Consider the following 21,268-nt stretch of genomic DNA (forward strand, 5'->3'; position numbering starts at 1 on the left):
GTTGTTGGACTGTTGTTGGTCTGTTGTTAGACTGTTGTTGGTCTGTTGTTAGACTGTTGTTGGACTGTCATTGGACTGTCGTTGGACTGTCGTTGGACTGTTGTTGGTCTGTTGTTGGACTGTCGTTGGACTGTTGTTGGTCTGTCGTTGGTCTGTTGTTGGACTGTCGTTGGACTGTTGTTGGACTGTCGTTGGACTGTCGTTGGACTGTTGTTGGTCTGTTGTTAGACTGTTGTAGGTCTGTTGTTGGTCTGTTGTTAGACTGTTGTAGGTCTGTTGTTGGTCTGTTATTGGACTGTTGTTGGACTGTTGTTGGACAGTTGTTGGACTGTTGTTGGTCTGTTGTTAGACTGTTGTAGGTCTGTTGTTGGTCTGTTGTTAGACTGTTGTTGGACTGTCATTGGACTGTCGTTGGACTGTCGTTGGACTGTTGTTGGTCTGTTGTTAGACTGTTGTTGGACTGTCATTGGACTGTCGTTGGACTGTCGTTGGACTGTTGTTGGTCTGTTGTTAGACTGTTGTAGGTCTGTTGTTGGTCTGTTGTTAAACTGTTGTAGGTCTGTTGTTGGTCTGTTGTTAAACTGTTGTAGGTCTGTTGTTGGTCTGTTGTTAGACTGTTGTAGGTCTGTTGTTGGTCTGTTGTTAAACTGTTGTAGGTCTGTTGTTGGTCTGTTGTTAAACTGTTGTAGGTCTGTTGTTGGTCTGTTGTTAGACTGTTGTTGGACTGTCATTGGACTGTCGTTGGACTGTCGTTGGACTGTTGTTGGTCTGTCGTTGGTCTGTTGTGGATCCCACTCTGTTCTCCTCTTGTCTCATGACGAGGTCTGTGAGAACTGTCCTCCTCCTCTCTCACATCTTCATTCAAACAAATTCAGCTAACCCTTTAAGGAGTGACCAATCAGCATGAGGCTGTGATTCTGCTACTGAGGAGGAGGAGGAGGAGGAGGGAGGACGGAGGAGGTCCATCTTCTAAAACCTGCTGCTCGTCCTTAAACAGATTAAACTAATGAAGGTGATTAAACCGCAGCAGATCTGCGGATGATCCGACTCCTCCTTCTCCTCCTCCTTCACCTCCTCCTCCTCCTCCTCCTCCTCCTCCTCTGAGCACCAACTCAGCTGCAGCTTCATCCTGATCATTTGGCGGGTTTTCTCGTCTCGGTACAGTTTCTTCTTCTCTCCACGTGTCTCCTCTGTTTCTCCAGCTGTGGAATCCCGGCACTTTTTTTTGTTTCTGTGAATTTGTGAAAACCTTCCTCTCTTTTCCTCCTCCTCCTCCTCTTCCTCCTCCTCCTCCTCAGGAGTGAGCAGCTCCTGTCCACACAGAGAACTCTGAGCCTGAGGATGGTTTTTCAGGTAAAAGAAAATTTTATTTTCCTTGTGACGTGGTTGTGAAAGAAAATCTTTTTCTTCTTCTTTATTTCAAAAAACGACAAAAACCAGGACCAGAGAAGAACCTGAGAGGACTTGAAGGAACTCTTCAAGGATCAGTTGACCCTGGAGAGTTTTTAATCCGGTGATGTGAGCAATAATTGTGGAATTTCTATGCTAGATATTCAGCATAAAGATGCTGTACTACAGTAATGCATGTCAGCCTTTACTGTGACGTGATTGGCCTTTGTGATAGATAATAACAAATCCTGATTGGCGGTGATGTGAGCAATAATTGTGGAATTGGTGGTTGTGTGTCAGTAAACTGGTGTTTGTGTGTCAGTATTAGCATAAAGTTAATTTGGTTAGCTAACTCCAGTGCTAGCATTAGTATAACCATTTAGAGTCAGTGTAGTTTGTGTTAGCACATTACTACAACTGCAGTTTGAAGACAATTTCATGGTTGAGTATTTACTAAATAATTAGCGTTGATGTGAACCTTGGTGGGAGTGTTTGTATAAACGTTACTTTGGTTGCTAGCATCTGTGCTAAAAGATTACTTTAATACAGTTTAATTGGCCTATGCTTCACTTGGTTGTTAGCACTAACAGGCTACATTTGTTAGCACTGTGTACTGGGAATGTCATTTGTGTTGTGATAAAATATTAGACAAACAGGATCTGACTGTTTGTTTACCTGTGTGTCAGCAGAACGCTAACACCAGGATCAACACGATCTGATTGGCTGTCTCTGATTGGACCCTAGCAATCTTGGGATATCAGATGACATTTGATCTGGAGAGTGATCTCAACAAACATCAGGAAGAAAACCTGGGCACTGTGGAAGAACTGGACTACTGATATTCCACGTGGAACCGTCCAGAGACCCTGGGAACACTTCAGTGCGGTCCTCAGGACTGATGGGTACTCTGCGGGACCTGCAGTACGCCCTCCAGCAGAAGATCGAGGAGCTGCGGCAGCGAGATGCCCTTATCGACGAGTTGGAGCTGGAGCTGGACCAGAAGGACGAGTTGATCCAAAGACTCCAGAACGAACTGGACAAGTACCGGTCGGTGATCAGACCTGCTACGGCCCAACAGGTCCAGGCCCAGCAGCACAGCCTGGTCCTGCAGCCAGACCAGCATCGAAGCAAGAGGCAGGCCATCTCTGCTGAGCCCACAGCCTGTGACATCAGCGCCCTGAGTCATGTGACCCTGCCTTTCTACCCCAAGAGTCCAGAGTGAGTCCAGAAGATAGAAATATTTCACGTTTTTATTTCAAACTATATACTGCCTCATGTGGTCAGCTAGTGTTACTGAGATGAGCACCAGTTCAACATTTCAAGACTAAAGTTTGAATATGAAGTCAGTCTTATGTCATGATGTGTTTACAGACTGAAACGACAGGAAAATGAAGTTTTAGATTTCAGAGAATAATTCACTGCAGCCTTTGTCAGCCGTGATGTAAACTACCCTGGACTGACCACACACTGACCATGTTGTCAGACTGTGTGAGGTGGTGGTGGTGGTGGGGGGGCAGGGGGAGGTTTAATCTATTATTTCTTAATAGAATCTGGAAAAAAGTGACGGAGCTCTGCTTTAAAATCAGTAAAAATCAGTCAGTGGAAAATATTGGAATATTCTTTCAGCTCTGTATTCCCTGTGGTCCTCCCACACACACACACACACACACACACACACACACACAGCTGACAGTGAGAGGTAGTGGGATGGTAAATGAAACCCTGTCAATTTTCTGCCTGTGTGTGTGTGTGCGTGTGTGTTTGAGTTTGATTGACAGGGTGAAACTGAGCTGTCACAGATCTGTTTGGGGCTTTTATTTTGAAATCCAAGCATGGTGCGCTAAATATCAAAATGTCATCATAACAATAACATTGTGTGTCTAAATGTGTGTGTGTGTGTGTGTCTTTGTGTGAAATATCACTGCAAATTAAATCTACTTTTGCTGCAAAGCATCCTGGGAAACAATAACCGTGTTAGAGGCTGGATAATAGAAGTCTTTCATCCCAGAGAGAAGATTTTATTTTTAGTGGAATGTGCTGTTTTAATGTGCTTAATGTGTGTGTGCGCGCGCGGGTGTGTGTATGTGTGTACAAGGTAACGCTGAGAGAAAAACAACAGCAGAGCCAGAAAAGATAAATAAAATTGCAGACATTAAACCCACTGCCCACTCTCTCAGTCTGCCGTGTTAACACACGCTCTGTTCAGAGCTACCGCAGTGACACAAACTGACCACAGGAGGCATCAGTGGTTGGTTCCTGTGTGAAATCAGTGTTTATTTTTCCATGGGCTTTGGTCTAGGTGAGAAAGTGAACTTCTTCTCCACACCTGTAGTTTGTCAGTGACTCTGGTCTGTAGTCGGTCAGTCAGTCGGTCAGTCAGTCAGTCAGTCTGTCAGTCAGTCAGTCTGTCAGTCAGTCAGTCTGTCAGTCAGTCAGTCAGTCGGTCGGTCAGTCGGTCAGTCAGTCAGTCAGTCGGTCAGTCGGTCAGTCAGTCAGTCGGTCAGTCGGTCAGTCAGTCAGTCAGTCAGTCCTTCAGTCAGTCAGTCCTTCAGTCAGTCAGTCAGTCAGTCGATCAGTCCGTAAGTCCGTCAGTCGGTCAGTCAGTCGGTCGATCAGTCCTTAAGTCCGTCAGTCAGTCAGTCAGTCGGTCAGTCAGTCAGTCAGTCAGTCGGTCGGTCAGTCGGTCAGTCAGTCAGTCAGTCTGTCTGTCTGTGCTGAGACAGATCTGCTGTGAGGACGTCTCTCTGACATTTACCACTGTGCTGACAGTGACTCATCTCAACAACAGGAAGTGGACATCCATGGTGTGAGACACCGACACTCTTTAGATCCGTTGGTGATTTACTGACACCTGCTGCTGCTGCAGCCAGAGGACAGGGGTTCTCACCTGGTTTCTTTTGACTACGTCAAATAATAAAAGTCAAAGTCAACATTATTGTCAAATGTGCCATACCTACAGGACACGTGGCACCATGAAATGTCAGTCCTCTCGGACCCACGCTGCAAAATGGCAGGAATAGAATAAAGTAAAGGAGATATTTACAAGATCAAGGAATATAAAGGTAACGATGTATGTACAATGTACATGATGGGATCATTAATCTGGACAAATGTCTGGGAAAATCCACCAAGGTGTCACTGAAAATGTAGACTGTTGTAGTTGCACTAAACTACCACTAGCATGCGCTGTTTTCACTGGAGATTGTTCTTACTTGGTTCTAAAACTGAAGCCCAGGTCGTAGGCTGGGTGCAGCACCAGTAAGCCACCACTTGACCACACACTACAATTGTCCCCGTCTCCTCAGGTCCAAGGAGCTGATCAAGGACGCCATCTTGGACAATGACTTCATGAAGAACCTGGAGCTGTCTCAGATCCAGGAGATCGTTGACTGCATGTACCCAGTGGATTATGGGAAAGACGCCTGCATCATCAAAGAGGGCGACGTCGGCTCACTTGTCTTCGTCATGGAAGGTGAGAAACAAGAGAACTGGGAGAAAACACACACACTCTCTCTCTCTCTCTCTCTCTCTCTCTCCTGTCCTGTTGCCCTCCTCTGTCTTCTGTCTGAACACGGACAGTTTTTTCTGACTTGGTCAGACCTTCTTTCCTCTGTGGTTCCTTCTGTAGTTCTGGGTTCTTGTTCTTTTTTGTCTTCCGTGTCTCCTGTCTCATCCACATGTCTCCCATCTCTCTCTCTCTCTCTCTCTCTCTCTCTCTCTGCTCAGGGCTCTACATTTCTGTCGCTCTCCCTCTTGTGTCTCACTCTCGACATTTCTTTCCTCCATCTTGATTTTTCTTCTAGTTCCTGGTCTCTGTGTTTCCTGTTTCCTCTCTCTACACTTCCTGTCTCTGATGTTTGTTGTTTTTATTTTGTTGTTGTTTTGCGTGGCCCCGGCCCGTCCTGCCTCTCGGACCTCTGAGTCACACAGTTACTCAGAGGTCATGTGACCTTTCTTCAGTAGTGACTCAGAGGTCATGAGGTCTTCTTTCTTCAGCATCTCCTGATTCCTGTCCTGTTTCAGTGTCTCTGGACACCGCTCCAGTCCACTCCACCACAGTCGTCCAGATGGCCGCTCCTCTGCGGCGGTGGGCGGCGGTGGGCGGCGGTGAGCGGTGTGAAGCTGCTGATGGCATTTATACCTAATCAAACACTGCCTGTGGATCTGGTCCAGGCCAAATTCATGAGCGTGTCCGGACCGTCCCAGATCAGCATGAGACGCGGCCGTCTTTGGCAGTTTGAAAGTCAGTGAGGTTTGGTCCGAGGTGAAATTCAGGCTGACACTGTGGGATCGTGCGTGGATCACTGCGTCTTCCGTCTTCCCAAGAAATGGTAGAGTCCATGAAGGACTCTGAGTCTAACTGAGTCAGGATTGGTTAGAACTGGACCTCACACAGGAAGTGATGTCAGAGTTGTTGTTATTGGAGACAAAGTTTACAAACAGCCATAATTGGCTTAAAGGCGAACAAGGATGATGATAACGATGATTACGATGTCATGATGTCATCACAGGCTGGTCATGTGACCTGTGCCAGAGACGACCTCTGAACCAAACATTATTTATTCTGACAGAGTGAAGGACGGGAGGAGCTCATGTACGGGCGGATGATTTGATCAACAGCCAGAGAGAGTGTGTGTGTGTGTGTGTGTGTGTGTGTGTGTGTGCACAAGCGTACAGGGGGTTTCACAGATGGCAGTTGAATATAATGACTTCTATGACAGGAAGAGGAAGTGATTCCTAAAAACAGACTTCGAGGAAGGCTGACTGTGTGTGTGTGTGTGTGTGTGTGTGTATGAATTTGGTCATTAACTCCATATTTGGAGGAAGAAACAGATGCAGCAGTTTTGTCTCATTAAGTAAAATAAACACACACACACACTCAGACACACACAGACAGGTCTTGTGTGTGTACAGTGGACATCATTGATTGGCTCACATTCATTACTGTAACATTTTAAAATGTTGTGTAAACTCCATTTCATTAGTATAAAACACACACACACACACACACTGGTGGACAGTTGTCATGGAAACCTGCTGGATGAACATATTTAGATCATAAAATGTTTCTTCTTTTTTACAGTTTAGATTCAGTTTGAAGACGAGGAAAAAAGAAACAGGGAAAAAAGATGGAAAAATATCAGCGGTGAACGGACGGAATGGATGAAGATTGAAGGAGAAGAGGAGAGAAGAAAAAGAGGAAAGGAAAGAAAAAAGTAACAAATGAGGAAGATGGAAGTGAAGGAAGAATGAAATTAAAGACAGAAGAGTACAGGGATTAAGGAGAAAAAACGAAAAAAAAAAAACGAAAAGGTTAGGAGACAGGAAGTGAAGGAGGGAAGAAAGAGGAAGAAGACAAAAAGCCAGCAATGATAAATATGTGACGTGAAGGTGACTCACAAGTCATAGATATGGTTGGGATTGATGTGTTGTGACGTCACTTCCTGTTTGGATCTTAACTTCCATTATCTCTCTCTCTGTCTGTGGTTGATGGTCTCTCATCCATCCAGAAGGTAAAGTGGAGGTGACCAAGGAGGGAATGAAGCTGTGCACCATGGGACCTGGGAAGGTGTTTGGAGAACTGGCCATTCTTTACAACTGCACCAGGACGGCTACAGTCAGGAGTGGGTCACACACACACGCACACACACACACGTTAAAAAAAATCAGTGTTTGCCTTTTGTTCTCGTCCTGTAGTCATCTACTGTGTTTTGCCCAACTTTAAGCTAATTCCTCAAACTAACTTTGCGCTCTGAGACTAAGTTTTAGCTCTGATGCTAACTTTTAGCTCTGAGGCTAACTTAGCTCTGAGGCTAACTTTTAGCTCTGAGGCTAACTTAGCTCTGAGGCTAACTTTTAGCTCTGAGGCTAACTTAGCTCTGAGGCTAACTTTTAACTCTTTCTACTCTGAGCTGGTTCTAACCGGATCAGTGGCTCGGTGTCATTAGCATCTCGCCATCGTATTCCTTTCAGCTGATGAGTCTCAGCTTCTTTAAATAAAAACAAAAACAACCTCGGTGGTGTATGTGTGAAGAAGCAGCAGGAAGTTCTTTCTTCACTTTCAAAGTGTTTGATGTGAGTTCAGGAGCAGAGAGTGGGAGGAAGGGGCAGAAAAAAAACGACTCGAAGCACCGCACACGTGTCTGTGTGTGTGCGTGCGTGTGGACATCCAACTTTTGTCAGAGCTTCCCGGTAGAGTGCTTGTTAAGGCAGCGGTTGCTAGGCAACACCATCCGATTGCAGCCAATGGGGCTGGTTTGGCATCGTGGTCTCTTGGCAACAGTTCCTGGGTTCGAGGGGATTGGTTTCCGTTTGCTGTAGATTTTTTTTTGTTATCTCCACATTAACGAGGCTCCAGCTGTGGGTTTTACGACCGTGGTGTCACCGTGGCGTCTGAATAATTAAAATCTGCCAAAACTCACAAACACAAAACTCCTGTCTCTCTACTTAAAAAGTTTCTAAAACCAAAGGACAGGCCCTCTAGAGGATCCGTCTGGAATCATAAAGATTATTTTTTTCAACTTTAGGAAGTTGTTAAAGACTGGATTAAAATTAAATTGAATTATTTAAAAAATCAGACGTGAATTATTGATGGAAACAGAGGGACGTTGATCTGTTGCCGTAGCTGCCGTAGCTTTAGCACAGACAGACGTCAAATGAAATAAAGTTCAAGAAAGTAGAAGTAACAACTTTTTTTAAATTGTTGTCAATATGAACTGATGCTCTTGCTTAACCGTTTGAATATTTTGTTCTAACTTTTGTCGGCTACATTGGATACATTGGATGATACTTGTTTTTTCATAGTTTTAGCTAACTCCAGGCTTCTTTTTGCTAACCTGCTAATTTGGCTGACCAATATTAGCCTTATCTGTGATGTCACCGATTCCCCTAAATACTCCAGTCCATTATCATCATCATCATCATCATCATCATCATCATCATCTGCTGCTGCTGTGGAGGTTCCTCCTGTTGTTCCCCTGGTGACGGACACACTGCTATCTCCATAGCAACAGTAGGACAGTGTGAGCAGCCATAAAGCAGCAGTGTGTGTGGAAAAGTAAAGAATAATAACCTCCAAACAGGAGCAGCTGTTTGTTCACACACCTAAGATATGAGCTGTCAATCACCCCGTGTTTACTCAGCGGGTCACATGTTTCAACTGTTTCAGTTTAACAGAATTACAGACAAAGACAAACATCGAGCAGGAACCCCAAGGTTTGTGAAGAAGTGACTAAAAAAGATTACAGAAAATGACAAAAAAGTAGCTGTAAGTTAGCTACAGCTAAACAGTTGGTCAGAGGCCACGTAACTACAGTTAGCTGAAGGTTTAATAAAAAAAAACCATGAATTAATTAAGAAATAATTTGCAAAAAAAAAAAAATTCACACGACAGGATTCAGCAAAATACACTTGTTTATTCCAATACATTTCAACAAACACACACACACATATATATATATATACACACATACACATGTGTGTATATATATATATATATATATGTATATATATATACATATATATATATATATATAGGGCCTGTAACTATGGTAACTGGCTCAGTCTCAGCATCAGCTCTTGGCTTTATGGGATGTCTGACAGTGGGTGAACTGCTGCTGTTGTACATTTATATATAGATTAAAAATATTCCGCCTGTAACTCACACACACACACACACACACACACACACACCATTCCTAGGTTGGAACAGGACTTTTAAAACTTCTTTTCTTCACGTTGTTCTGACCTGCTGTTCTTGATGAAACGGTGAAGTTTCTTCCTTCTGTTCCAAGCTCTCACCCCTGTGAAGCTGTGGGCCATCGACCGGCAGTGTTTCCAGATCATCATGATGAGAACGGGTCTCATTAAACACGCCGAGTACATGGACTTCCTCAGGAGGTGAGTTCCTGCTGCTGCCACCTATTGGTCATACATATCACCTTCAACACCATCACTCATCAGTCATTATTATAATTATTATTATTATTATTAAAACTTTATCATCATGTGGATCATCTCTCTCTCTCTCAGTGTTCCCTCCTTCCAGCCTCTCTCGGAGGAGACCCTCAGTAAACTCGCTGACGTAATGGAGGAGGTGAGACGTGCTGTAGGCCACGCCCACTTTATTATGGATCCTATCCTGTGCCTTTCTGTCCTTCATAATTTTGTCCAATCCCACGCAGACACACTACGACGAGGGTGAGTACATCATTAGACAGGGGGCCACGGGGGACACCTTCTTCATCATAAGTAAAGGAAAGGTAATCATCATCACCTCGACCTTCTGACCTCACCTGGTCACCAAGTCGATTCACGCTCATAAAACTTCCTTTAGGTGAACGTGACCCAGGAGAGCTCAGCCAATCAGGAACCAGTACACCTGCGCGAGCTCGCCAGAGGAGACTGGTTTGGAGAGAGGGCGCTGCAGGGGTGAGGTCACATGACACACAGCGGAGAACAGAAGTGTTCTCCTACTGGGGTTAGTAACGAGGAGCAGCTGTCAATCAAAGGTTTGATGGACAGCTGCTCTGAGGAGAACCTGTCAATATTTGTGTCCACACATCAAGGCGACCATCGCTGGGTGTGTATACATTTACTGGATCAATAAAGTCGTGAGTCTGAGGGAAACGTTACAGTTGAACATGAGCGCCGTTAAGATGTAATTCACACGTGCACCACCGGTGTCACTAAATGACAGAAGGGAACATTCACATGTAACAAGTCTCCATGAGGAGTGCAGTGAAGAGCACTTCAAGGGTTCTTCGTGTGCCACAACTGATGGGTCTGAAATGCTGCATTCAGGGACCTCAGGGAAATAAAGAGAACAACAGGTTTAATGCATTTCAGTAAACATGAGGATGATGGACACTAAAAGCCTGAACACTGGGTGTGTGTGTGTGTGTGTGTGTGTGTTCAGGCTCTTAGTGTCCATTTTCAACCATGTCTTCACTGGCAACATGTTTACTGCATTAATGTTTTTTCACATAGTCCCTGAACACATCATCTCAGATGCTCATCTAAAAACAATAGAATCCCTGTCTGTGTAGAAACTCATCTATGTGTGTGTGTGTGTGTGTGTGTCACACAGGGAGGACATCAGAACAGCCAACGTCATTGCTGCAGACACGGTCACCTGCCTGGTCATCGACAGAGAGTAAGAAGAACTTTTTTCTGTTTTTTTCTTGTCGTTCTCAGACTTCAGTTCTGGTTTTATTTTCAGACCCGGTGGTTAAAAAGTTAAAAAGATCTTGTTTTGAAAACAGAAATAATATTCCTAAACAAACCAAATATGATCTCATTTGTAAAGAGGCGACAGTTGTGAATTAACTTTAGAATCCTGAATCTCTGAAACAGAAATCCTCGTGGTCTTTACCCTCACTCATTTGTCCCTTTTCAATCTCAGCTCTCTGCTCCCCCCTGCTGCAAATGACCACTAATTACACACAACCCTCTGACTCAGTGTTGTTTTGCTGTCGTTGTTTTTAAAATGCACAACTCTAGTTTCCATTGATGCTACGAGATGATTGGTCATGTTGTTTTTGCTTCTCAGCTCGTTCAAGCATCTGATTGGTGGATTAGACGACGTGGCCTCCAATCGATATGAAGACACTGAAGCCAAAGCTAAGTAGGTTCAACGCACAAACACGAACAAATGAGAAAATACAGATGTTAAAGAAATCTGTATGTATGTTTGTATGGAGTACTGGCTGTTCTGACAGCACCCCCTGGTGGTAGAATCAACCTGATAGACAGAGACTGGATGTGAGGTGAAACCACTGACGTTTGTGCCAAACTTTTACACCAAATCCCACTGAAGCAAATGTGTCATATAGGCTTACAGGAGACAGCTGGTCACTACTGCCTCCTGTGGTCAGTGTGTGCCAATGAACCTAATTAATGGATTCAATAATGGATTCAAATCATAAAAGGCAAAGAGGTTCAGGTGTTTTATTTCGCATTATAAAATATTTTTTTCAGTTTCACCTCATTGACACACACCGACCACATGAGGCAGCGGTGGACCAATCACTCCAGCGTCTCTTAGCTAAACATCCAGAATTTATGTGTGGACGTTGGTGCAGGATTGGTCAGATTCCCTGACCTGACTTTTGTGTTGGACCAACTCAGTCAGACAGTGAAGTAGAACAGTGTGTTACTGGATCCTCGGGTTGCTTATGTAAGTGCAGCTAATATTAGCAGCTACTGTTAACTGTCAGGTCACACTGAAGGACACGCTGTTTCACACACTCTTCATTTCAATCTGTGACCCTCAGGTTGATCCTGAGAGGAGGACTGGTTCTGGGTTCTTACAGAATCAAAACTCTGCTCTGTCTCTTTAAAAAACTCCATGTTGTTATCTGCAGATATTTTTAGGATACTTGTAGTAATATTTCATGTATATTTTTGCTAACCGTTAGCAGTTTAAATGTTTCCTTCATTTGATGCATTTTGACTGTAGTTCCTTACCTTAGTTAGCTGTAAGCTAACCTTTAGTTATCTCCTGCCAATAACTTAACTTATTGTCAACCTCAGCTGTGTCTTTTATTTGATCTTCAGTGTGTTCAGCAATATCTTTGGCAACGGTAAAGATTTCTTGGCTAATTCTTAGCACGTGGCCCATATTGTAGGCCAAACTTGATGCTAACTGTAATTTAAGCTTTTTTAAAATGTTACAAAATATTAGCCTCATGCTTTTTTTAATATGTGTGCTCTGATTAAACACACACACACACACACAGGTCAGGTGTAACTGAAGATGTGTCGTGTATCAGATGACTGTGGTCATGTGACAGAGTGAATCTGAAGACAGACATGTCCCCTTATGGTATAGAATTATACACACACACACACCAGTATGCTAACCGTCACACAGTTTTATTTGCAATACAGTTAGCAGTTAGCATTAACAGTTATGTGAGTATGATAATAAATATAATTTGTGTGTGTTTGTGTGTGTTTGTGCGACAGTTGATCTCTATCACACACTATCTTTAGAGTGTTTATGTTCGTTTGGGCCAATCCTGGCTCTGATTTCAGGGTGGAGCTCTGATTCTACAGCGTCCGTTTCCAGGAACACACACACACACACACGTGGTGGCGGTCAATGTGTTGACAGGTTGTCAGGATTTTATTTTGAAGGTGAGAAAAGGTCGTTACTGTTATCACCTCAGAGCTTAGCGTCTTTAAGACGTGAAGCTAACTCTGATTTAAAAATCATTTAAACAATTAAAAAATCTTGAAGGTTAAAAAAATATCTAAATACCACGAGGGGTCCACGCACCGTTGATTGAAAACCCTGAAGGAACTGACTGATAGTCTCTGACCTGTAACTGAGAACATGTGGGTCACTGTACTGTTTCTGTTGGGACACACTTTGATGGACGTGGACAGAAGCAGAAAGTCCAAAACCTCTGGTTCTCAGGTCTGGACAGTCTGTCCTCGTCCGTCCACTTCTGCTTCGTCTTCTCTGAGACTCTTAGCGTGTTGAGTGACGGAGCTGCGTTTACTGACTGAACCTCTGAGCAAGTTTCCATGAGCTAAAAATACCAGCAGCAGGATCAGGATCAGGATCAGGCGTGTCCTGCCAGGCAGGTCGTCCTCTCAGGTTGACATTTGTCTCTCCTGGACTGTTCCAGAGCAGACGTAGACGCTGTTCTCCTGCTCAGTTGGATTTGTCCTGGCTCAGGTTCTCAGACAGTTCCAGGTCTTCTGGTGGGTTCTTGGTCTGGTTTCCTGATGAAGATGCTCTTCCTGGACGTGGTCTGTTTCTGACAGGGTCCGAGTCTCTCTGTTCTGGAGCTTAATGCCCAAAGAGCTGGAGGATCTGGCAACTCCACCGCACTGGCGTTACCATCAGGCCCAAACGTCGCACCATCGTCAGCGGGTCCCTCACCATGTGAACTGGACGTGGAGCTCTTCTTTTAAGACGGCTCTCTTACGAACTCTGTGCCGAACGTTCTCGTGAAGGTCAGAGACTAGAGGTAGATCTGTTGATACTTCTGATCCCACTCCCTGACCAAGGGTTCCGTCTTCAACAGAACTTCAATCTTGGAATTTCCATCCTGACCCAGACTCTGGTCCTCACAGCTAAGAGGTTCAGACATGAGGGACTTGATTCCCGTCCCGGTGAAAAAACCTCAGAGAGAGAGGGTGACCAGCCTCCCTGCTCCTCCGTCAACCACCTTCTCCTTCCCCATCACCTCCTTCTCCATCCAGACCTCCAAGAAGTTTCCGTTCTTCCATGTGGTTAAATGCTGCAGGTGTGCCAGGACGCTGACCTCCTGAGTCAGGCTGGACCATCGGCCCACGTTCTCTGGAGTTGTTGGAGTGACAACCTGTTCTTGGTGTGTTTTTCAGGTACGAGGCAGAAAACGCCTTCTTCTCCAGCCTGAAGCTGAACGACTTCAACATCATCGACACGCTAGGAGTCGGAGGCTTTGGACGCGTGGAGCTGGTACGAACTGGTTAGCGGTTAGCCCTGCAGCTAGCTAATGGAGTGCAGACAAGTTAGAATAAGAAAGATATTTTTATGATTTAATGACCTGAAGTTTTCTAAAGATATTTCAAAAGAACAGGCAGATTGACAGGAATGTTTAAATACTTCAAAAACAACTTCAGTGGAATCACATCTAAAGGTTAGCCACAGTAGCTAAGAGTTGACCAATCATTTGTCAAAAAAATGATTACTTAATGTTAGCCACTTCTCCACTAAAACCTAGTTTAACAATAGAGAAAACGATGCCATAAACAGTGGGTGGGGTTTAAAGTCGACGGAGGCGGAGCCTAAGACCAGTGAAGGTCGAGGGGGAAACCGTGCTGAGGGTTTGTCCATAAACAGGAAGGAATCCCCGGGCAGGGTTTCCCATCATTCCTCTGTGGGTATTTATAACCTGAGGGTTGGAGCGTAATTCTGCACTGAGGAAAAGTACGACCTCTGACCTGTGACTTCACACACACATAAAACCTGACACTGCCGTCACATGGTTTTCCAGAGTCTGTCACATGGTGTGAAATATCTGACAGAAAATAGCAATGAGAGAACGCAGGAAGAAGACGTTAACGACGTGGTGACGACACGACAATGATCTCATCACACACACACACATACACATACACACCTATACACACACACAGTATATAAATATACAGCAGACTGTTTGGTAAAGATTAAATAGTGGAACCTGATAACCCTGACCCTGGACTAGATGATAGTGTCTAGGGTGTGGGGGGGGGGGGTGGGGGGGGGGGGGGGAGGGGGGGGGGGGGGGGGGGTGGTTTGGTCCTGCAAAATTGAAAAGTCAAGTTTAATGTGATAAAATAGCATTAGCATACAAGATAGCATGTAGTTAGCTAATGTAGTTTAAAAATAAACATCCATTACCAACAATGATTATATAATATATAATAATAATAAGCTAGCTTGTATTTATGTGAGTGATCATTTACATTTGGCTTTAAAGTAGCAACAACAAAGACAAAAGTCCTCTGAAGCTAACTTAGAATAAGTTAAGCAGCTAATTTGAACCTAAAGGTTAAGAAGTTTATCAGAAAAAACAAAACAAACTCACCAGTGTTGGAGAAGAGCTTAAACAGTTAACAACAGTTAGTCAGTAAGTAGGTAACCTAAGTTAGCCAAGAGTAAGTTAGCTAAGAGCACAGGCCCAGTTGTTTGTTTAAGGAGAACTAACCAGAGATGAATTCTGTGTTGTGTTCAGGTGCAGCTGAAGAGTGAGGAGGCAAAAACGTTTGCCATGAAGATCCTGAAGAAGCGCCACATAGTGGACACACGACAACAGGAGCACATCCGCTCCGAGAAACACATCATGACGGAGGCCCACTCCGACTTCGTGGTTAGGTCAGAGTGGCCGTCGTTGTCATCGTCACGGTGTGGTCATGTGACCATATCCGCCTCACTCATTTGGTGTTGTGTGTTGTGTTCAGGTTGTACCGGACCTTCAAAGACAGTAAATACCTGTACATGCTGATGGAGGCGTGTCTGGGTGGAGAACTGTGGACCATCCTGAGAGACAGGTACCAACAACAACAAACTCCACCCACACCGTTGGTTGTTTCCTCCACCTTTGATGTGTGTTGCACCTGAACCTGGTCACCATCTGGTTTTCAGAGGTTCCTTCGAAGACTCCACCACCAGGTTCTACACGGCATGTGTGGTTGAAGCCTTCGCTTACCTTCACGCTAAAGGCATCATCTACAGAGACCTGAAGCCCGAGAACCTGATCCTGGACAGTCGAGGATACGCCAAAGTGGTACGAAATACTCCCTCAGTTCTCATTGTTTTCTCTGGCACGTTCTCACGTGTTCTCACGTGTTCTCACGTGTTCTCACGTGTTCTCACGTGTTCTCACAGCCTTGGATGATCGTTCAAACGCTCCCTCGGTGGATTAACCTTCAAAGATAAAAGTTCTGATCAAGTTGAAAAGTAACTTTGTCGTCTCCAGGTTGACTTTGGTTTTGCTAAGAAGATCGGGTTCTGTAAGAAGACGTGGACCTTCTGTGGAACACCGGAGTACGTTGCTCCAGAGATCATCCTCAACAAGGGTCACGATGTGTCGGCCGACTACTGGTCTCTGGGGATCCTCATGTTTGAGCTGCTGACGGGCAGGTGAGAACAGTAGTCTGCAGACGACAGCAGTGTTGGGCGCTGGTGAAGCTGCTGCTGAGGTTTGTGTTTGTGTGTCCAGTCCTCCCTTCTCAGGTCCAGATCCAATGAAGACCTACAACGTCATCCTGAGAGGCATTGACATGATTGAGTTCCCCAAGAAGATCACCAAGAACGCCTGCAACCTTATCAAGAAGCTCTGCAGGTGAGGCTCAGGGTGGAGGTGTGGGTGTTGGTGGTGGAGGTGGTGACGGGGGGGGAGGTGTGGGTGGTGGAGGTGGAGGTGTGGGTGGTGGTGGTGGTGACGGGGGTGGAGATGTGGGTGGTGGTGGTGGTGACGGGGGTGGAGATGTGGGTGGTGGTGGTGGAGGTGTGGGTGGTGACGGGGATGGAGGTGGTGACGGGGGGGGAGGTGTGGGTGGTGGTGGTGGAGGTGGTGGCGGGGGTGGAGGTGGTGACGGGGATGGAGGTGGTGACGGGGGCGGAGGTGTGGGTGGTGACGGGGTGGAGGTGGTGACGGGGTGGAGGTGGTGACGGGGGGGGAGGGGTGGGTGGTGGAGGTGGAGGTGTGGGTGGTGACGGGGTGGAGGTGGTGACGGGGATGGAGGTGGTGACGGGGGCGGAGGTGTGGGTGGTGACGGGGATGGAGGTGGTGGCGGGGGTGGAGGTGGTGACGGGGGCGGAGGTGTGGGTGGTGACGGGGTGGAGGTGGTGACGGGGATGGAGGTGGTGACGGGGGCGGAGGTGTGGGTGGGGGAGGTGCTGACGGGAGTGGAGGTGCTGGCGGGGGTGGAGGTGTGGGTGGTGACGGGGTGGAGGTGGTGACGGGGGGGGAGGTGTGGGTGGTGGTGGTGGAGGTGTGGGTGTTGGTGGTGGAGGTGGTGACGGGGGGGGAGGTGTGGGTGGTGGGGGGGGGGGCGGGGGTGGAGGTGTGGGTGGTGGGGGGGGGGGCGGGGGTGGAGGTGTGGGTGTTGGTGGTGGAGGTGGTGACGGGGGGGGAGGTGTGGGTGGTGGTGGTGGAGGTGTGGGTGGGGGAGGTGCTGACGGGAGTGGAGGTGCTGGCGGGGGTGGAGGTGGTGACGGGGGGGGAGGGGTGGGTGGTGGAGGTGGTGACGGGGGCGGAGGTGTGGGTGGTGACGGGGTGGAGGTGTGGGTGGGGGAGGTGCTGACGGGGGTGGAGGTGGTGACGGGGATGGAGGTGGTGACGGGGATGGAGGTGGTGACGGGGGGGGAGGTGTGGGTGGTGGGGGTGGTGACGGGGGTGAAGGTGGTGACGGGGGTGAAGGTGGTGACGGGGGTGAAGGTGGTGACGGGGGTGGAGATGTGGGTGGTGGTGGTGGAGGTGTGGGTGTTGGTGGTGGAGGTGGTGACGGGGGGGGAGGGGTGGGTGGTGGAGGTGGTGACAGGGGTGGAGGTGTGGGTGTTGGTGGTGGAGGTGGTGACGGGGGGGGAGGGGTGGGTGGTGGAGGTGGTGACGGGGTGGAGGTGGTGACGGGGGGGGAGGTGCTGGCGGGGGGGGGGGAAGAGAAGTCGGCAGACGGCAGCAGTGTTGGTGAAGCTGCTGCTGAGGTTTGTGTTTGTGTGTCCAGTCCTCCCTTCTCAGGTCCAGATCCAATGAAGACCTACAACGTCATCCTGAGAGGCATTGACATGATTGAGTTCCCCAAGAAGATCACCAAGAACGCCTGCAACCTTATCAAGAAGCTCTGCAGGTGAGGCTCAGGGTGGAGGTGTGGGTGGTGACGGGGATGGAGGTGGTGACGGGGGGGGAGGTGTGGGTGGTGGAGGTGGAGGTGTGGGTGGTGGTGGTGGAGGTGGTGACGGGGGCGGAGGTGTGGGTGGTGACGGGGATGGAGGTGGTGACGGGGATGGAGGTGGTGACGGGGGCGGAGGTGTGGGTGGTGACGGGGATGGAGGTGGTGACGGGGATGGAGGTGGTGGCGGGGGTGGAGGTGGTGACGGGGATGGAGGTGGTGACGGGGGCGGAGGTGTGGGTGGGGGGGGTGGTGACGGGGGTGAAGGTGGTGACGGGGGTGGAGATGTGGGTGGTGGTGGTGGAGGTGTGGGTGGGGGAGGGGGTGACGGGGGTGGAGGTGGTGACGGGGGGGGAGGGGTGGGTGGTGGAGGTGGAGGTGTGGGTGGGGGAGGTGCTGACGGGAGTGGAGGTGCTGGCGGGGGTGGAGGTGGTGACGGGGGGGGAGGTGTGGGTGGTGGAGGTGGAGGTGTGGGTGGTGGTGGTGGAGGTGTGGGTGGTGACGGGGATGGAGGTGGTGACGGGGGCGGAGGTGTGGGTGGTGACGGGGATGGAGGTGGTGACGGGGGGGGAGGGGTGGGTGGTGGAGGTGGAGGTGTGGGTGGTGGTGGTGGAGGTGTGGGTGGTGACGGGGATGGAGGTGGTGACGGGGGGGAGGGGGGGGGGTTTTTGATCCTCTGGTTGTTTTGATCCACTGGTGGGTTCTTTGTCCACAGGGACAATCCTTCAGAGAGACTTGGGAACCTGAAGAACGGAGTCAAAGACATCCAGAAGCACAAGTGAGTGCGACCTCAAACATCAGCTTCCTCCTCAGTGAATCAGTGACGTCAACGTTGTTGTTGTTCTTCTCCAGGTGGTTTGAGGGCTTTAACTGGGAAGGTCTGAGAAAAGGAACCCTGACTCCACCCATCACACCTTACGTAAGTCCAACAACGATCTATTGAGGAACACTTAAGCTCCTGTAGTGGGCGCCGTAGAGAAGACTTTTAGGACCAGTGTGAGGATCTGTTTTTAATCCAGGTCGTTCTGTCCAGGTGTCCTCCCCTACCGACACCAGTAACTTTGACAGTTTCCCTGAAGACACAGATGAACCTCCACCTGACGACGTCACCGGCTGGGACTTCGACTTCTAGTTCTTCTTCCACAACCTGAGACCTTGTTCAAACATCTGGAGAAAAGGAGGCGTAGGATAATATCACCATCAACTCCCCTGGACCCACAAACTTCTCCAAACAAACCCTGATGATCAAAGGTGCAGCCAGAACCGCAACCAAAACCATTTTGATGTTCTATCACAGTTGCCAGAGCAGGAAGAAGGTCTGAGTACCAGCGTCTTCCCAGTCATCCATGACCTGGGTCGTTGCCAGGCTCCAGATTCAGAAGAGCTCTTGGCTCTAGAAAGTTCTTAGTCCAATAAAGTGTACCAGCCTCAGTCCACTTCCTAGTCTTGACCTTTAGATCCAATGTCTTCCTTGTTTTGATGAGCCCAGGTTTGATGAGTCGGTCAGAGAGGAAGGTGGACCTCCAAAGTCTCTAGGTGGTTCAGTATCTGTTGATGTTCTGGGCTTAGATAAAACCTAGGATGTTCTGACTTTATGACCAAAAGGTGTCTCTAAATTTTAATCCCACACTACAGACCCGTCTTCCTGAGACCAGATCACATCCTGATCATTTTGACCCAGTTTGAGGCTAAATCAGGGAAAACAAAAAACCACATCAAAAGAAAAGTCTGGTTTCCACCAATAGCTCGCCTCGGAACTCTTTGCTCCCTATCGATGACATCACACTACAGAACATTGTCTACAGCCAATGAAAGCCTTCCTTCCTGCCAAGTGTCCTTTGTCACTGTCTGACACTTGAACTTTGACCCCACTTAGGAAGTCTGTATTACTGCCACAAGTTCAAGTCCAGATTCTGCTGCCGAACGACCAGGAAACTGGAACCTTGATACTGCCCTCTGGGCTCGCCAAAATAAGAGAGAGAAAAGGGTAAGGTCACCGTGATGCCTTCACCTCTTATTCAGCTCTGGGACAAAAGGCTTTCGACAAAGGGGGCGCAGCTGTTGCCCTCTGGAGGCAGACAGAGTGAAGTTAAGCGACCTTTCCCACGATTGAACTTCACTGTTTGTGACTTTTTTGCGTAGTAACAACATGAAAACTATTTTTGTACATATTACTGAGACTTCCTACATGTTTTGCACAAAGATAAAATCACTCCTTACAAAGTCACAATGCAGTTTCATTTGTTGGTGTTTGTTTTTAATGTGTTCCATTTTCCAGTGTTCGCTTTTTAGTGTTTTGAGTGTTTCCAATTTCTGAGTCAGCGCCCCCTTGTGATTTGTAATGTGATTCAAAGAGGTAAACTGTTGTGCTTACAAAACATATAGAGGGGTGTCTTTTATTCTTACTGTAAGTTACTAACCAGGTTAAACTCACTAACTCACGGCAGGATGGCAGTTCGTTAACTGAACTCAGCCACTGAACTGTAGCTTCCATTTCACAGAGTGGACATGAAGACATACAGAATGAAGGAGAGTGTGCGATTGTTTATTGTTTTTCAGTTTGTGTTAATCAACTTTTTTTTTAAATACCACACTTCACACTTTTACAGATGCCTTGGTAACATTGTTCAGATCGACCTGTGAGACTTTTGTAAATGAATTCAGTGCCGTAATTTCTGTGAAACTCTGCATGAAAATATCTGACATTCTACATGTAACCACTGGGGGGCAGTCGAGCGTCAACAACGGCAAAGGAGACGTAGAGAAGCCGTTAGAAGGAAGAATAAAAGAGTTCAAGCCACTGGTTTTATAATTTGGACATGAAATTTCGGGAGTTTGAGCTTTCCAAGGATTAGCAGAGTCGTTGGACAAAAAGTACTACACGTGCTTCCAAAGTTTGGGTTTGGTACTTGGGCTGTATTTGCACATAAAACAACATACTGTTTGGGGTTAATAAGCCAACATTAGAAATGTTTAACACATACACATACAGTTCAAGTTAACTTTTGCCAGTTCTGAAAAAAAAACTGACATCATCATTTTACACTAATGACTTTTATTTTCAAATAAATAAAAAAGAGGTGTATACTGTATATTTGACAATAAAAGTTTACAGTAACGGTAAAATGTTTGTAATGTAGTATTGAGAGTGTGCAAAGCTAATGTTTCAGGTTTATTTGTATATATTGGAGGTATTGATTATGTTGTTTATTTTCATAGTTAGCATTATGATGACGCCCTGACCTTGTAGCTGCAGAGTCTGTTCCACTAGCTTTATGGACGTGACTGTTAAGACTTGAAAGATTTATCTCTTGTTAATCATTTAAAAAAATAAAAACTGATTGAAAGTGACACTGTTTCTCCGTATTCTCCTTTTTTTAAAGTATTTTCCAGTATTTCTGTAACACCTTGGCGCCAAACTTTGGACAATGAAATATATGGGACATGTTATTAAAAGACCTGTCGGACGCTGCCACGCTCCTATTAAACGAGACTCTCCTTTATT

The 21,268-nt window shown here is 46.9% G+C and overlaps 1 protein-coding gene across 7 annotated transcripts; it reads left to right on the top strand.

Annotated features, from left to right (window-relative positions):
* The first annotated feature begins 698 nt into the window (after positions 1–698).
* prkg1 (protein kinase cGMP-dependent 1) lies at positions 699–21,207 on the top strand. 7 transcript variants are annotated; one of them, XM_025057544.1, is made up of 20 exons: positions 699–1,353; positions 1,441–1,518; positions 2,079–2,607; positions 4,695–4,861; positions 6,900–7,013; positions 9,183–9,288; positions 9,421–9,484; positions 9,573–9,650; positions 9,725–9,819; positions 10,478–10,543; positions 10,940–11,014; positions 13,747–13,843; positions 15,105–15,244; positions 15,331–15,420; positions 15,515–15,656; positions 15,849–16,012; positions 16,092–16,214; positions 18,479–18,541; positions 18,616–18,682; positions 18,797–21,207. In XM_025057544.1, exons 3-20 carry the CDS (start codon positions 2,288–2,290, stop codon positions 18,893–18,895), a joined length of 2,070 nt encoding a protein of 689 aa, XP_024913312.1. In that variant the 5' UTR covers positions 699–1,353; positions 1,441–1,518; positions 2,079–2,287; the 3' UTR covers positions 18,896–21,207. The 7 variants fall into 7 exon arrangements, with proteins under 7 accessions (XP_024913312.1, XP_024913311.1, XP_024913313.1 ...); XM_025057543.1 differs by having other exon boundaries at positions 1,441–1,513; XM_025057545.1 differs by lacking the exon at positions 699–1,353 and having other exon boundaries at positions 1,412–1,518.
* The last annotated feature ends 61 nt before the right edge of the window (positions 21,208–21,268 follow it).

This window comes from Cynoglossus semilaevis, chromosome 8 (assembly GCF_000523025.1).
Source record: "Cynoglossus semilaevis isolate Cse_v1.0 chromosome 8, Cse_v1.0, whole genome shotgun sequence".
Lineage (NCBI taxonomy): Eukaryota > Metazoa > Chordata > Actinopteri > Pleuronectiformes > Cynoglossidae > Cynoglossus > Cynoglossus semilaevis.